At 38.7% G+C, this 17331-nt stretch overlaps 1 protein-coding gene across 1 annotated transcript in view; it reads left to right on the forward strand.

The window, feature by feature from the left end:
• The window catches only part of GABRA3 (gamma-aminobutyric acid type A receptor subunit alpha3), a 117761-nt gene that overhangs the window by 10678 nt on the left and 89752 nt on the right, over positions 1-17331 (forward strand). Inside the window, exon 2 of the mRNA XM_039873944.1 lies at positions 3558-3679. Within this exon, the coding sequence (XP_039729878.1) occupies positions 3558-3679 (122 nt within the window). The remainder of the gene's footprint in view (positions 1-3557; positions 3680-17331) is intronic.

A 17331-nucleotide genomic window follows, 5' to 3' on the forward strand; every position in this document is an offset into this window, starting at 1 on the left:
TAGCATGGCTGTAGACTAAAAACCATTTCTTGACCTAGATAATAATCCATGTTGTCTTCTCAAATTAGGAGCAGTATTATTTACTTTTTGAAAAAAAATTATTTATTTATTTTAATTAGTTTCAAGTATACAGCACATTGGTTAGATATCTTATAGTTCATAAAACGATCCCCCCAATTGCTCCCTCCCTCCCCTGGCCATCCTTTCGATGAAATAAATTTCTCCTCTCTTTGGGTTGTTGTATGAACTGCATTAGCAGCTCCAAAAAAGGTATCTCATTAAATTTCAAAAACTCGTGGGAAAAGGAATGAACAACTCCAAATCTATATTGGGCTTTACTATCGACAAAGCAATTTTATGTTTATTATCTTATTTATTGCTGATTCTTCCAAAAGCGTTGTAAGGTAGGTAATTATTATCTCCATTTTACATGTCAGGGTATAGCTCACAAGATCAGTTAATGGCTGGGCCAAGACTAAAATGCTGTTCAATTGACCTTAGTCCTGTGGACTCACCACTATTTCATCTTTAGGACTAGAAAAATGACTAAACCTGCCTAACCTACAGATAAGGTATAAGTAACATCATTTTCATGTTTCGAAAATGGATTATTAATGTCGTATTTAATTCAACCAATAATGACAGGTATGAGGCAATTGGTATAATTCAACCAATAATAACAAGTATGGTTATTGATTTAATAAGCGTGTGGCTTCGAACACTTCCTTTCTCTCATTGTCGTCTTAGGTGCTCCATCTGTAAAGCAAAGGGAAAGGATTGCGTGATCTTCTAATGTCCTCCATAATCCTGACATATCATTATTCTTTATTGTTCCCCTGAATTACTTTACGTTGGCATAAACTACAGAATCGTTAGCTTTTGCAGTTTAGTTATTGAGGAAGAGAGCATTCTGACTTGAGTTCCAGGTTAAACCACCATTCAGTCTGTCCGTGCAGTAATTTAGTGCACATCAGAAAAATATTTTTTCAGTAATCGAGTACAAAATCATAGAGAGATGTATTGAAATTTGTGTTTGGGAGATCTGTAGTGCTGATTTTTGACTTAAAAGTTTGAAAGTTATTAGTGAAGAATGCCGCTAACATATCAGCACAGAGTTGGCGAGGGATGGAAATGCATTGTCAAGGAAGTTGGTATTTCAGTAAGAGATGTGGCACAGTGTACTGGCCTTATATTCGGGAATTCTGGGTCAAAATTTCAGCTTTCCCATCATACTCAGAGTGGTTAAAAAGTTATGTTTAAGGGCTTTAGAATTCTCATCTATAATTCCGCCTGGAGTAGACCATCTCTGAAGCCCTTTACACTCAACTGCAACCCTGGCAGGATTCTCCTTTCTACCCCTTTCCATTAATCCAAGAAATTGCTTTTAATTCAATAGACCTATTTCCCAGAAATCAAATTTAGGCTAAACAGGGTCAAGATTCCCCACAGCGAGAGTTAAGGGATAAATGATAAAGGATTTTGCAGAAAATTGATTGTGCTCCAACACAGCTCATGTCATGTGGATTCAGAATATTGGTGGACTGAGCCAACTGTACGCTGTCACCCCACAAGGTGTCTGTATTGATCTCTTCAACACACTGATGTCAGTTTGTTAGCTCTGCACTGCAGTTCCTTCTTTGGTCCCCCTTCCCAATGAACCTGTAGTATTTCTAGCGCTCTGGCCACTAAACCAGCCAGTCATATCTGCTCTTCAGTGGGTTTCAGTGTGTCTGAGGCCAAAGCTTTCTTTATGACTTTTGGCCGATGGGGGTGCCAATATTTTGTTGTCACTGTTTACATTTAAGTAACGCATTTGAGTGCGTAAGCTATTTTAAAGAAGACAAAACAAACTTGGAATACTTCTAGATATCAAGCATTAAGCCTGGCCGTTTTAGTATGTTATTTAATGTTAATACAATATATCTGTGAGGTTATTTTAATTTTAAAGATGATGAAAGCGTTACCAGAGGTGTTGTATGATTTGCTCAAGGTCACGTAACTAATAAATTCAAATGTGTGTCTCCAGACTCTTTAAGCCTAGGTCCCTTTTTCCTTCCACGTGTAGCTATTTTATCATTTGATTCTCTCAGCAACCCTGTAAGCGGAGGACGATTACTCACCTTGTTTTACCCATTTTCCCTGCTCTATCACGACATAGAACAGTAATAGGCACATAGTTGATGCTCAATAGAGATACATTGAATGACTAAGTGAATTTAATTAGGAAACTGTGGTTCGAAATGACTTTTCCAAGATTATGAGATAGAGAGTGGCAGTTTAGAATGAGAACTATTCAATTCAGATGTTTCTACTGTTCTGTAGATCTTTTTCAGAGTCTTTTTCAGAACAGGAACCTTTCTCACTGTGAGGGATAAATGTTGATGGGAAGACATATTGACTCTCTCTTAAGACTCCTTCTTAACTATTATCCTGCGTCTTTTATATATGTGATTAACTGGATGCTAGGAATAGTTATTGTATATCTATTAATGGCAAGCTTCTGGGTCCAAGGTAAGAATGGGAAAAACTGAGACCTAGGAGAGATAGTACCATACTAGCTTAATGGTCTACTCCAAATCACAAATACAGCAGGCACTAGGACCCTGCATTTCTGACTCCTAGTCTATTATTTGATTTCACACCACTCTTTTTTTTTTAAGTCTTGATTCTTGACCCTTGGCAATGGCCATTTCTTTTACAATATCCTCTTTCCCCTGAGCTGCCCAGGGCCTTTCTTTATTTCTCGTCCTGCCAAACTAGACCAAGCTCCTCCCCATAAGGAGGAAGTATCAGTCACAGCCTGGGCCACATTAAGTGGTTAGTCAAGTGTCCAGTGCCTGGAAAGGCTTACAGAAAGGGTCCAAACTGAGAAGCTACGGGTCACCAGAAAACTAGAAAGCTTTGGTTAGACTCCTATCTGTGCCTCTCATAAGCACTGTGACTGTCCTCTATGAGCAAATTTGGTGTCCTCCCTGAGCTTATTCCCTTAGGTATAAAATGAGAGAGATTAGGGAATCTCTTAAGAGTTTTGGTAGCTTTAACGTTTAATGCGTTACTAGTGCTTTGCCACTCTGTCTTCATGGGGTGGGAGGTAGATAGACTACATGCCATTCAAGGGCCTGTCCGGCTCTGTCATTCGGTGAACCTACGTTTCTCTGGGCTAGAAGAGGGACAAGTTCTTAGTAACAAAATTTTCCTTTTATACTTTGAGGCTCATTTATTCATGCAAGAAAATTTGCTGGATCAACTCCATGCCAGGCACTGTTCCCAGGGCCATTCCGTCCAGGATTTCTGCCTGTGTTTCTCCATCGGCGGCTTGGGGCCGGACTGTATGTTTGGTAAAACTCAGGCCAGCGCTAGAGTAAGAGTTCAAGTGTAGTGACCACTGTCTGCTTTCTACACAGGTAGTCATGGTGAAAAACAGGAAGTGCTTGCTGGTTTGGTTAACTTAATTGGTCCAGCCTATTGATTAAAATCTTGAATTCAAGTGTTCAGACATTTAATTGTCTCCTATTAAGAACTATTATTTTTTATCTCTTTTTCTCCCACTGCCTCAGACTCTCTCCCAAGCATGCCCCAGATATTCCCGATGACAGCACTGACAACATCACTATCTTCACCAGAATCTTGGATCGCCTTCTGGATGGCTATGACAACCGGCTGCGACCTGGGCTTGGAGGTCAGTTACTATTTTAAGATCTGCTTGGCTACTGTCATCGAAAAAGTGCCTTCGGTAGTCTACTGATGAATGAGGTTAATATAAAACTGTTTTTTTTTTCTCTCTCTGAGCACTGGAAATTAGTTCTAAGCTTTCATTTCAGTGGTTTCATTCAGTGGTCTGATTTTGGAAGTTTCACTTAAGTAAATGCATATGGCGTATTATACTATGATGTTTGACCAAGGCCATTTCTGGTAACGGAATCCCTGCTTAGATGGCAGATGTGGCTCAGGAACAACTGGGAGACATGCCTTTGTCCTCCAGACCCCAAGCGCATGTCCCCTTGACATTCTGAAGAGGAGCAGTCTGCTGACTGAGTTGGATCCGAGCTGGCCATCAGTATAGTATGATCAGCAATATGATCGCAATGAGGTAAATGCACGTGGCTTGCATTTTCCAGCATGGATCACTACCCCATGGGCCAGATCGAGGGCACTTGAGGCCGTAGTATTCTCAGCAGTGTCATACCTCAGTCAGAGTCTCGATCCCATGAGTGGAGGCTGGGAGGACGAAGGGATCTCCTACCTCCCCCAAACTTGCCCAGAATTTAGCCTCAGCAATAGGTAGCTTGCTTCAGAACGAGAAATGCTGGCATCCTGCCCTTCCCAGGAAGAAAGCCCTCCAGCTGGGAGCTGGGAGAGGAGAGAGACCTGTGTTCTTTCTTGGCTGCACCAGCCTGGAGTTGAGTTTCTATCTCACTGGGCTGCGAAGGACGAGAATGGGAACAGGTCTTGTTTTAAATATCTGGACTTTCAATAGCTTTACTGAGTTCGAGTCGATTTTCTTGAATAAATAGTCGTTTTTCCTTTCGTTGTAAATCCTTAGATGATTTGCAGAAACTTTAAATGGTTGTTTTTAAAATAGATTTCACCAGGGGTTAAAGAATTGAAATTAATAGTTGATAGAGGGTCACCGGGATGGGGAGCATGACATGGGGAATATAGGCAGCAGTAATGTAATGGCTGGGTGGAGAGCCAGAGCAATCAGGGAGATTGTTTATAAACTATATAAATGTCTAACCAATGTACTGTATACTTGAAACTAAAAATAAAACAATAAAATAAAATAAGAAAGGTTTCACCAGTTCTGCTGAAGAGCAGGTTTGCAGAGCTCATCATGCTTACATGCCAGAAGTGGAATTTCTAGTAAGTTTTTTAGATTTCATCAGATGATATACATAGATGATTATGTCATATGAGAAGAAAGACTATTTTAATTCTTCCTGTGCATCATGGATGCTGTTTTTCTGGCCTTACTGCTCTAAAGAGACCTCACATGTAATGTTGCATAGTTAGGGTGAAGGTAGACCCCATTGTCTTGTTCTTAATCTTAGGGAGAAAGCTTCTCGTCTTTCACCAGAAACTATAATGCTAAGTGTAAGTTTTTCTTAGATGTGCTTTATCAAGTTCAGGAAGTTCTATTCCTAGTTCGTTGAAAGTTTTTAAGAGGAACGAATGTTGGAATTTTTTCAAATGTTCTCGCTGTGTATATTGAGTTAATTATTTGGCTTTTCTGTTGTACTTTGTTAATATGGTAAATTACATTGTTTGATTTTTTTTCTTACTAATCCAGTATTTTATTACTTCTAATGTTAAATATGAAGCACTTTTGCATTGTCACAAAGAGTTATTTTTAGTCGATGTATCTCTACATACTGTGAACAAATATACTAAACTATCTGATAATTTACCATAAATCTTAACACTATTAAACAGATGACAAATAATTTTTCAGTGATAACCTATAATATACAATCTTCCTAAAGTATGTGCATTTCAACATGTCTTCTAATATATTCTATTTTATTTCATTTTTTAATTTTTAAAAAGTTTTCGATTACAGTTGACATTCAACATTAGTTTCAGATGTACAACATAGTGATTAGACGTTTATATAATTTACGAAGCGATCACCCCTATAAGTCTAGTACCCATCCCATGTCATACATAGTTATTACAATGTTGTTGACTACATTCCCTATGCTGTATTTGACATCCCAAGACTGGTTTTGTAACTGGCAATTTGTACATCTTAATCCCTTTCATTTTTTCACCATCTCCCCAAACCACCTCCTATCTGGTGACCATCAGTTTGTTCTCTGTATCTATGAGTTTGTTTCTGTTTTGTTTGTTGATTTTGTGTTTTAGAGTTCACATATCAGTGGCGTCATATGGTTTTTGTCTTTCTCTTATTTCACTTAGCTTAAAACCCTCTAGGTGCATCCATAGTGTTGCAGATGACAAGATTTCATTCTGTTTTATGGCTGGGTAATATTCCATTGTATATATGTAGCACATCTTCTTTATTCAATTATCTGTGGATGCTTAGAGACACATAGATCAATGGAACAGAATAGAGGACCCAGAAATAAACCCATGCCTCTATGGTCAATGAATTTATGACAAAGGAGGCAAAAATGTACAATGGAGTAAAGACAGTCTCTTCAATAAACGGTGTCGGGAAAACTGGACAGACACATGCAAAAGAATGAAACTGGACCACCTTCATACACCATATACAAGAATAAACTCAAAACAGATTAAAGACTTAAATGTAAGACCTGAAATCATAAAAATCCTAGAAGAAAACATAGGCAGTTAACTCTTTGACATTGCTCTTAGTAATATTTTTTTTTTTAGATATGTCTCCCTGGATAAGGGAAACAAAAGAAAAAATAGATAAATGAGACTACATCAAACTAAAAAGTTTTTGCACAGAGAAGAAAACCATCAACAAAACAAACAAAACAACCTACCGAATGGGAGAAGATATTTGCCAATGATATATCTGATAAGTGGTTAATATCCAAAATACATAAGGAACTCACACAACTTAACACTCCCAAACAAACAATTTCATTAAGAGAAAGGCAGAGACCCTGAATAGATATTTCTCCAGAAATGATGTACTGATGGCCAATAGACATATGAAAAAATGCTCAGCACCATTAATCATCAGAGAAATGCAAATTAAAACCAATGAACTACCACCTCACACCTGTCAGAATGGCCATCATCAATAAATCAACAAACAAAGGGTGTTGGTGAAGATGTGGAGAAAATGGAATATTTGTGCACTATTAATTGTATTGCAAATTGGTGCAGCCGCTATGGAAAACGGTGTGGAGCTTCCTCAAAAAATTAAAAATAGAACTTCCATACGACCCAGCAATTCCATTTCTGGGTATTTATCCAAAGAACCCCAAAACACTAATTTGAAAAGACATATGCAGCCCTATGTTCAATAGGTATGCGATCCATTTTGAGTAAATTTTTGTAATAAGGTGTGAAATGAGGGTTGGAATTCATGTTATAGGTTATAGTTATGAATTGTTTGGCATATGACTATCCAATTATTGCAATATAATTTATTGAAAAGACTATACTTTCTACACTGCGTGATCATAATGGTTGGAAATCATCATGGAAAATCAATTGACTGTATATGTCTGGGCATATTTTTTAACTCTTCATTCTATTCTCTTGATTGATATGTCTACCCTTTCACTATTTTGAATGATGTAGTTTTACAGTAAATCCTGAAACACTGAAATCCTGTACTGGAGTCCTCCAAATCAAGAACACATTTAAAAAATTATTTTGGCAATTTTAGTTCCTTTTGCTTTCCATATAATTTTAAGAATCAGCTCGTGAATTTCTACCCCCCCACAAAATCTTAGGTTTTATTTAGGATCGTGTTTGATCCGTAGATCGGTTTAGGAAGAATTGATTCTGCCTTACGTTCTACTTTTTCTTTGCATGAAGTCTGAAACTCAGCCGGATGTGAGAGCTTGTGTTGTTCTAAGGCTTTTTATGAGCATGCGTCCAGCCGTGGGCATGTCTGTGTCCTCATCAATTCCCTGGTATATGTTGGGGCTTTATAAAAATCCTTACTCTCTCATGTATCTTCTTTTTCAGCCTTTTTCTTGGAATTTTCAATCTGTCTATTGCTTTCCCCAACAGGCTGCCGCTGTCAATACTTTTGCCTTTAAATATGTTTGGCAATGCCTCTCTGGAAGCAGCCCCAACACTGTGAATGTCCCCCGTTGGGTTAAACGAAAGCAAACCATTGCCTCACTCTTTCAGGGAGCTGCCATTCCGTTCGAAACCTTAACCTGAATTCTTTAAGATCAAGGTTCTTATTGCTCCCTCTGGTACTAGTAACCTGCGATGGAAGGGTGGGCTGCCATCTTCATGGCTGCTACCAATCTGGGGGTTGTGTCATGGAGGTGGGCCAAGTAAAACGCCACAGTGCTCTCTTACCTCAACGAAGTATCTGTTTTCTTCACCACATCTTCCCTTGGTAGTTTAAGTTTTTGGCTAGATTCTAGAATTTTGTAAAAGTTGAGTCTGACAGTCTCCCCAAGCTTATTGTTTTATGGAGGGATGGAACCCCGGAATTTCTTAATACGACGTTTTTGGTGACATCATTCTTCTGTTTTTCCCGATGCTTATAGTATTGGTCTTTTAGTTTTCTGGCCAGTCTGGCTAGGATTTTATCAAGGCCAAAAATTTTTTTTCAAGGAACAAGTTTTTAATTTCACTGATTTTTCTGTTTTTCTATTTTCAATTCTACTTGCTTCATTTTTAAAGTGTTCCTTTTTTATATTTCTAAAGATGTTATCTTAGAATATTGATTTTAGGTTTCTTCTTTCCTAATATAGACATTTTGCTAGAAATTTCTAAGTATTTATGTGCATCCCACAATTTTGATGTGTTCTATTTTTATTTTTGTTCAGTTCACTCTATTTTGTAACATCCCTTATGACTTCCTTCTTGATCCATGTGTTATTTCGAAGAGGGTTCTTTAATTTCCAAATATTTGGAGAGTGACCAGGTATTTTTCTGCATTGATTACTATTTTTATTCTTTTATGGTCACTGATCATAGTTTATATGACTTCACTTGTTTTAAATTTGTTAAGGTTTGTCTTATGGCTTATCTTGGCGAATGGTCCAGCACACTTGAAAAAATTGGATAGTCTTCTGTTGTGGGTAGAGCGTTCTATAAATGTCAGTTAGGTCACATTGGTTGATAATGCTCAGGTCTTCCATACGTTTACTAATTCTGTCTGTCCATATTCTAGTACTTTCTGAAAGAAGAATGTTTACGGGTCCAACAATAATTTTGGATTTGTCTGTTTCTCCCTTGAATTCTGTCAGGTTTTGTGACATACATATTGAAGCTCCGTTGTTAGATGCCACATTTAGCCTCGTCATATCTTACTTGCAATTTAATTATATAAATCCCTCTTTTAAAATTTATTTTTAATTAAATTTATTGGGATGATATCGGTTAATAAAATCATATAGGTTTCAAGTGGACAAGTCAATAATGCATCACCTGTATATTGCATTATGTATAAATCCACCTTTATCTTTGGTAATTTTCCCTGCTCTACATTTTGATGTTAACACAGCCACCACGTCCCTCTTTGGTTCAGTGTTTACATTGTATATATTTTCCATTTTTTTTACTTTTAACATTTATATTTTTATATTTAAAGTAGACTTCCTATACACAGAATATAGTTGGCTTTTTTTTTAACCCGATAATCTCTGGCTTTAATTTGTTTAGGCCATCTACAAATAATATATTTATTGACATGGTTGTACTTAGAGTCATCATTTTATTACTAGTTTTGTTTGTCCCCTCTGTTTTTATGTTCATCGATTTTCCCTTTCCTGAATATTTTCAGAATATTTTTCTTTCAATTTACATATTGCCTTTTTAGAAATATTTCTTCGTAATATGAAAGTCGTTGGTTGCTATAAGGATTACAGTCTTCATAGCTGATCTTTGACAGTCTTCTTAGGGTTAATATTGTTCCTCTTCCAGTAAAGCATAGTAGCCTTGTAACCATATAGGTCTGTTCACCATCCAAAAGGCCTTTGTGTTATAGTTATCTATTATATCAACATTCAGTGAAAACCACACAAGACAATATTGTAATCTTTTATTTCAACACTCATAACTATTTTAAAGAACGTAAGAAGGAAAAAGTATTTTAAATTTACCCAGAATTGCCATTTCTGTTGTTCTTTTTTATATTTCTATCTCATTTCCCTCTGCCATTATTTCCCCTGAGCCTGAAGAACTTTCTTTAGAATTTCTTATAGAACAAGTCTGCTGGTGAGAAATTCTCCTGTCTTTTTTAATCTGAAAATATATTTATTTTAACTTCATCCCTGAAACACATTTGTTCTGAAGTTGAGAGTTGTTTTTCTTAAGCATATTAGAGTGCTGTTCCACTGTCTTATTAGTCTGTGATTTGATAATATATCTTCAGTCTTTCAAATCATTACTCCCCTTCACAGACTGTGTTATTTTCCAATAATAGCTTGTTTTAAGATTTTTCTTTATTTTTGGTAATTAGCAGTTTGATTATGATATGTCTATGTTTTCTTTTTTTCTTTGTTTTTGTTTGGAGTCTGGGGAACATCTTGATTCTGTAAATTTCTGTCTTCTACTAAACTTGGAAAATTTCTGAGCACCATTTCTTCAAAAACATCTTTTCTTCACTAATTTATTTCTCCCCTCCTTCCGAAACTCCAATGTTCTATGTGTTACAGACCTTATCGTATTGTCCAACGTGGCCCATTTTTCTTGCTGTTCTTTGCATTGGATAATTTCTATCAATCTCTCCCCAAGTTCGCTGACTCTTTTCCTTTGTTATTGCCATTCTCCTACTGAGACCATCCAGTGAATTTATTTTGATAATTGCATATTTTATTTCTAAAATTTCAAATTGGCTATTTTTATATTTTCTAATTTTCAATTTTTTCCTCTGCTGAGAGCGTCTATCTTTATATTTTATTTTAAATGTGTTTTCATTTACCCCATGGAACATAGTTATAATAGCTGCTTTAAAGTCTTTGATACTTGCAACATCTGAATCATCTCACAGTTGGCATTTGTTGCTTGTCTTTTCTCATGAAAATTGGTAATATTTTTCTGTATTTTTGTAAGTCAAATAATGCTGGATTGTATTCTGGACATTTTGAATATTATGATATGTAGAGTCTGTGCCCCGTTATAATATTCTGGAGGTTTTTTTCTCGTTTGTTTTAGGAGACAAACGACTTGGTTAAATTCAGTCCACACGGTCTGCCTTGCATTCCATGGGCAGTAATACCCATATCTTTCAATTTTCAAAGCCTTGGCTATGCCACATTTTGTTTATCTCACACATGTATCACTTAGTGGATAGTCTAAGCCTTGGGCCATGGTTCTACATATTAGTTTATAGTTCAATTATTAAAGTCTTTGCAATGCTGCCTTGGGTCTGTCCTGTGCATGCGCTCAAGATAGCCTCTGATCTGTGGAGGTTCGTATAACCCTCTACACTCTGAGAGTCCCCACATTCTCTGGCCTGCTGGAGGCTTTGAATCTGATTCTTTGGCAAGATGGATAGGTTTTTTTTTTTTCAGTTTTGCCTGTTTGTGCCACTGTCCAACTATGTATTTGCCATTGAGGCAGAACTGCAAGAGAAAAGAAGAAAAAAAGACCCCAAAAACCAGGAACTGTATTCTCCTGTGGGTTGCTTCTCTAAGTTTTGACTCCCCTCCACAATCCAACTGTTCTTCGTTTTACTGTTCGGAGTCCTTGAGTAGTTGCTTTTATATTTTGTTCAGAAATTTTATTTATAATCAATCAGTGGGAGAAGAAGGTTGTAATACACTTACTCCACCATTCTCAGAAAACAGTTTAGTTTTGTTTTAATTTAGTTTTCCATCCACTTTTTCTGTTTAGTGGTTTTGTGGTTTGCTTCTACCCTAATCCCTATTCCAAACTGGACTTATAATGGTATTTTGAAGTTTCTTCTCCATTGTGTTATTGTTGATCCGTTCCTGGTCCAACAAGCCCCTTGGCTCAATTCCTAATCCCAAGACTGTCATTGTATATCATATCATCCCCACCTACCCCCCAACCCAAGCCTATATCCTCAAACAGAGCCATACTCTAGGTAGCAGTTCAGCTTCACCTTTTCTATTCTCTTTACAAGTAAAGCCCAGCTCTGACCAGCAAGTATTCGGCCTGCTTCCAGTCTCTGCTTTTATACAGAGAAATATTTTAGTCTCTTTCCCTACATTTCAGACCCGGAACTCTGACTTCAATATTGTGTACACCTTTGTTTTGTTTCTGTTCTGTGATATTTTGATCTTTGATTTGAAACAGCTGTATCTTTGGTTATATATTTTATCTTTTCTCTCTCATTCTTGTGTGTTCGGAGCAGAGAGGTTGTACTGAGACGTGAGGTTACCTGTGTCATCTTATTGAGAAGTTCTAATACTTCTTAAAGAAGACAGTGTATGTGCCTCTGGTGGCTTTTTCTAATCTCTTATGGCCTTGGAACCATAATAGTTTTAATCTTGGAATCATAGCAAAAGCAACTCCCTTTTTTACAGATAAGGAAACTAAGGTATAAATAACTCGAAGTAGAACCGGGACTAATCCAAGCCTCCAGATTCCTATACCAATGGTTTTTCCACTTACTGATTTTATGTTTAAGCTGAAAATCAGTAGATCCTGAAAAAATACCAGAGCATCCTTCGATGTTTTGGAATATTGCGGCTGTTTTACAGATTTGGTTGCTTCTCCCCAGCGTTGTTTTCTCGTGGCTCAAGAATTTGCCTCTAGAGCAGAGAAGACATTGTAGCCTCCGATCTATTTCTCGGTCATTATTTGGGCGCTGCATCAGCTTCCCCCTTTAATTTTATGATAATGATGACTCACAGAAACCCTCTTAGCTCTTGGGAGTGGATTCTATTTGCAGAGAAGGGCTGTGAACCACTGAAGAGGCTGCTCTCTGATTTTTGTTTATTTCTTCTACACCTGTTACTGACATTTTCTATGTGCGTGGCTAGTTCCACACATCTGCCCTTTTGCTCTGGAGCTATAGATTCAGATACGGCCTTGGGTCTCCATCACAAGGAAGGAGTGCCACTATAAAGGTCTATGGGCCAAGATATTCTAGGAAGGTGCTTCTATAGACCTATAGTAATTCCATTGGGAGCGCTGAGCACAGCATCCTTTCTTGAGAAAAGTCAAAAATACCATTTGTGTATTTCCTTTCTATGGGCCAAAGCTTCGATATTATTTATTTCTATCTCCTTCTTTACCACATTAGTGCTTATTTCTTGTTTTCGCTACTTGGACCTATCTCTTCAGTTTTAATTTGGTGCTTCTGAACTACTCTGGGCTTAGAAACCAGGAAAGCAAAGATTTATATAATATTTTTTAAATGGTCTTTAGAGATCTCTGTGCTGAAACCTTTCATATTCTAGATAAGGAAACTGAGGCTCGAGGAGATAAAGGTCTCATTGTTGGTAGAACTGCTTGAGCTTGTAGTGTGATCTTCTGAAGTAAGATTCAATGCTTTTTACATTACATTCTGGGTGAGTATCGAGTTAGGTAACAAATAATAGGTGTAGGGGAAAGGCTGGAGGAGGGAAACATCTAGAATGAGTAAGAGACAAATGCAGCCATTTGAACCGACACTTGAAACATGTGTTGCTGCTTTACAATTTAAGTATCGAATGCCAGGTAAAACAGGGGATAATAATGAGGGTGATGAGATGCTGGGGATGATGGTACAGGAATTGGTGTTTTTGTGGAACCAGCGAAAGGAGTGACCCGAGTGTTGTCTACTGCCTACTAACTGTATCTGGCTTGGGACTGAAAGGCATATTTTGGGGCCTCATTAAGATGGAAATTTCTGAGAATTTTGAGAAACAGGCTGTGAACTTTGTTCTATACTGGGAGAGTCAAGATTCTAGCCATAGTAGAATTAATGAGAACCCACAGTAGTTAAGTTGGTGGTGACTGTGGTCTCTTTTAAATCTTGTTGTAGTTTTTATTAGTGTGTTATAAACATACATTGTGTGCAGCTGGCTATTAAAGATTTGCTGTACATTTGAAGTACTGGACACTAGATGGAGTAGCATAAACACAGTGCTAGTCTAGCCTACCAAATGTCAAAAGTTGTGATCTCTGCCCAAAGAGCCCACAAAAGGGGGTGTAAGTTGATTGCAGAGCTTAGATTAGAGCTCAGGACTAGTAAAACAGACTCTTGTAATTTCTGCTTCCTTAAGCCACCTGTTAGTGATTCTTCTGGAGAGTTTATCTGTGATTAATGCTATTGGGGGATGGGTCACTGATTACCTTAGTCCCTAAGGATTGTCAAAGACAAATGGAAAGGCCATTAACATGAGCACGAAGCAATCCAGCTCTCGGATCTCTGAGGGCCTGTGTGTAACTCACTGTAGCTCAGTCTCTAAGTCCATGTAGCCAGCAGAGCCCGACAGCCAGTCACATGGGAGCTCATTTTCAGCAGCTTAGTCTCTCTTCGAGATGAAAAGTGTGCACAACATGAAGCACCTGTCCTCTGAAATTTCCAGCGATCAGAAAATAAGAAAACAGGAAAGTCAAGGCTTCATTTTTTAGCCAAAGACCCGATCCTCAAAGCCTCACTACTCATTGGGAAGGACCGAAGAATCCATCATGGGCTATGATGAGATAAAGGGGTATATATCATTCATCTGCAGCCTTGTCTCTAATGGAATTGTCACAGACTTTTACCACAAAACATATTTTAGGAGTGTCAGGAAAAAAAATCAGACAAAAAAAGCCAGAGGACAGTGAATGGGGGATAATGAGGGTGATTAAAACTCGGTTGAAAGAGGAGAGACACAGTCAAAGGAAGTCCAAATATTTAGTGTGGAAAGGAACAAGAACAGACGAAGGGGAACCATGATCACTTTCTATCAATCTCTATAGGTCTTTAAATCTCAAACAAACAAGAAGCAGACTTTGTCGTATGGGTCCAGAGGGCAGCGCTGAGACCAGTGTTTATGTGTGTGCTACGGTTGAGCAGCTACAGCCGGGGAACCTACTCTGGTCTCTGGTTACTGCTCAGAGGAGAATAGTCGCAGTTTTTGAGGAGGGTCTCTTGGAAGTCAGCCTAGGGAATACAGTTTGTTATGAGCCACATATTCATTATGAACACAGTGATTACTTATTGACATCTTTATTCTTTCAGATCAAAAGCAAGAAGAAATGACATAGGGACAGATCAATGAGTTCCCCACCTATGGGAGTCCCACTGAGTGCTAAGGGCATGTGTGTTTGTGTAAATACAGGAGCTTTCTAATACTTTCAATGCCACAGTAAATTTGCGAAAGGAAAAGATAATTGTAATTACCTTCGGTTTCAGAGGATAACGTGGGAAGGAAATTGGGGCCCCAAAGCCAATAAAGAGCCAAAGAGCACCGGAAGACACTCGTTTAAAAAAAGGATAAAAATCCTTCTTATCTACGCATTAATTTATGTTTCACATTTGTCTCTACTGAGAAGGCTGTAAACGGGGGCGGGACTCTAAAGTGTCGTGTAGCCCCTTACTAGTTTTTGTCTAATCAACTCATCTTTTCATTTAAGTGAAATAGCAAACTCTCCCCCTATTCCTTCACACAGAGATGCCATAGTGGTGGGTGGGACTTCTGGGTGAGTTCCGTCCACTTGGCCTTATGGGCGGCTCATGTTATCTCACCTGCGGAATAGTATTCAGCAGTAGGAGCAGCAGCTAACGTATACTGAACCCAGGGTCTGGTCTAAATAGCATGTCTTTAAATCTTCAGAGTGATTCTGAGGTAGGTGCTGTCATTATCCCAGTTTCCCAGATGAAGAAACGGGAACAGAGAAGTTAAGAGACAAAAGGCACAGAAAGAGTAATGGCAGAACCCAAACTCAAACCCAGATAGTCGTGCTTTTTGCCACCGTGCCATACTTCTGCGGGACACTTCTCTGAGTGTTGTCACATACCCTGCTCTAAGGCACCTGGATTTCCAAGTCCGAAATGCGATTGAGCCATCGGGGCTTGTGGTCCCTGTGTGGAACACTGGAGCAATGTCAAATAGCCCTGTGTCTGCCTGGCCTTACTTAGAGTGGAGGGCCGGAGATGGAAAGGTGGCAACGGATTCAGAGCCCCGCCCCGTGTGCTGGCACTACAAATAAGGATCCTGTCTCCACACCCGCTGCCTGGGGGATTTCTGGCTCCTCTGGTGAAAAGAGCATTGCCTCTTAGCTTTTTCTCTTACCCTTTTTCTCTCTTGCTTTCTTTCTCTCTCACTCTTGGCTCTTGCTCGCTAGCTCCCTAATTAGTTTTATTTCCTCTTCTCGCTCTCTTTTCCATGGTTCTCTTGTCTTTTTCCTGTTCATTCTTTCTTTCCTTTTTTCCCCTCTAGTCCTCTTCTAATTGCCTCTCTCCTCTTCCTTTCTTACCCCTTTTTCCATCTTTACTCGCCCTCCCCTTAATTTTATACCACTTCCTCTAATTCTCTTATCTGCCAGATTCTTTCTAGACGGGACAGAAATGGTAGGAGAAGGGGTTTGGTGTCCAGTGTACTATGCCAAACTTCCCAACTCTCTTTCCCCACCATAAAGCCAGGGAAAATTCTGAAGCTTGGCTCAGCCCTAATTTTGGGAAGCCGCCTCTCCCCACGCTGTTTCTTTCTTAACAATTAATGGGTGCTCTTTAAATGAAAGTGAACAGTGCAGAGAGAGGAGGAGCGTGACATTTGCATACAACCTCCTACCTTCCTCAGGCAGCAGAGAAAGCTTGCCTCTTGCCACCATTGGACATCTCTAGTCAGATACTTTTTGCTTGGCCCTACAGTCAGAATTCCTAGGTACAATAGAGTGAAAATTCAGAACTTGGCTAGTCCCAAATCCTCTTTGTACAAGGGAGCAGCCAAATGAAAATCGGACTTGTTTAACGCATTTAGCAAGTCGAGGGCAGAGATCCAGAAGCCAAGCCTTCCCATCCCAGCCCGAGATTCTTTGTTATGGTGACTCCACTCTCCTTGTGGAACTAGAGCAGTCTCCTGCCACTTGACTTTACCACCATTATCTGTCTTCTTCTTTTTTCCTATTGTCTGGATCCCCTGTTTTCAGGCCACATGAACTATCCTACAATTATATTGCTTTAGAATGGCGTTGTGTGTCTAACTATCTCCAGCCTGGAGTATTAGATTCCAATGTAATTGTGTTCTCTCCCATTAAGTAATTACTTTTGCTTTTTGTACTTGGGGGAAGTGCAATGCTTCTCCAGCCAATGAACTTGACGTTGAATCTGAAGGAACAAGTCTTTAAGGGGCGTGCTTAGAGTTCTGAAGTGTTGTCTCATCTTTAAGCACAGAAATAGCTCTGAGGGAAGCCTGTGCTCTAGATGAAAGCCTAACTATTTAAAACACAGCTCTAGTTTCGGAGACATGTTATTTGCTGATTAAGCTTGGGAGTAAATTGTGTGTTTTGATGAATTGACTATAGGGTTGATTAATATTAAATGACACTCAGTGTCTTCTGAAAATGAAATGTTTGTGGATGTGTGCAGTGGCCTTGAGTATTACTCAGTGCTTAAGTGAGAGAACAGTGTGTTAAGTCTAAGGGACGTTCCCGGAAAATGAGAAGTCATTAGGATCAAAAGTGCATCTGGGCCGGAACCTGGGACTGGATGAATACAGTGAATATGCTACAGATGGGGTGGATGTAGTCCCTACCTCTCCATGAGGGAAAAGAAACAGAGCCACGGACTGTATTAATCAGCTTCATTATATA

Source organism: Pteropus medius, unplaced genomic scaffold (assembly GCF_902729225.1).
Source record: "Pteropus medius unplaced genomic scaffold, Ma_sr-lr_union100, whole genome shotgun sequence".
Lineage (NCBI taxonomy): Eukaryota > Metazoa > Chordata > Mammalia > Chiroptera > Pteropodidae > Pteropus > Pteropus medius.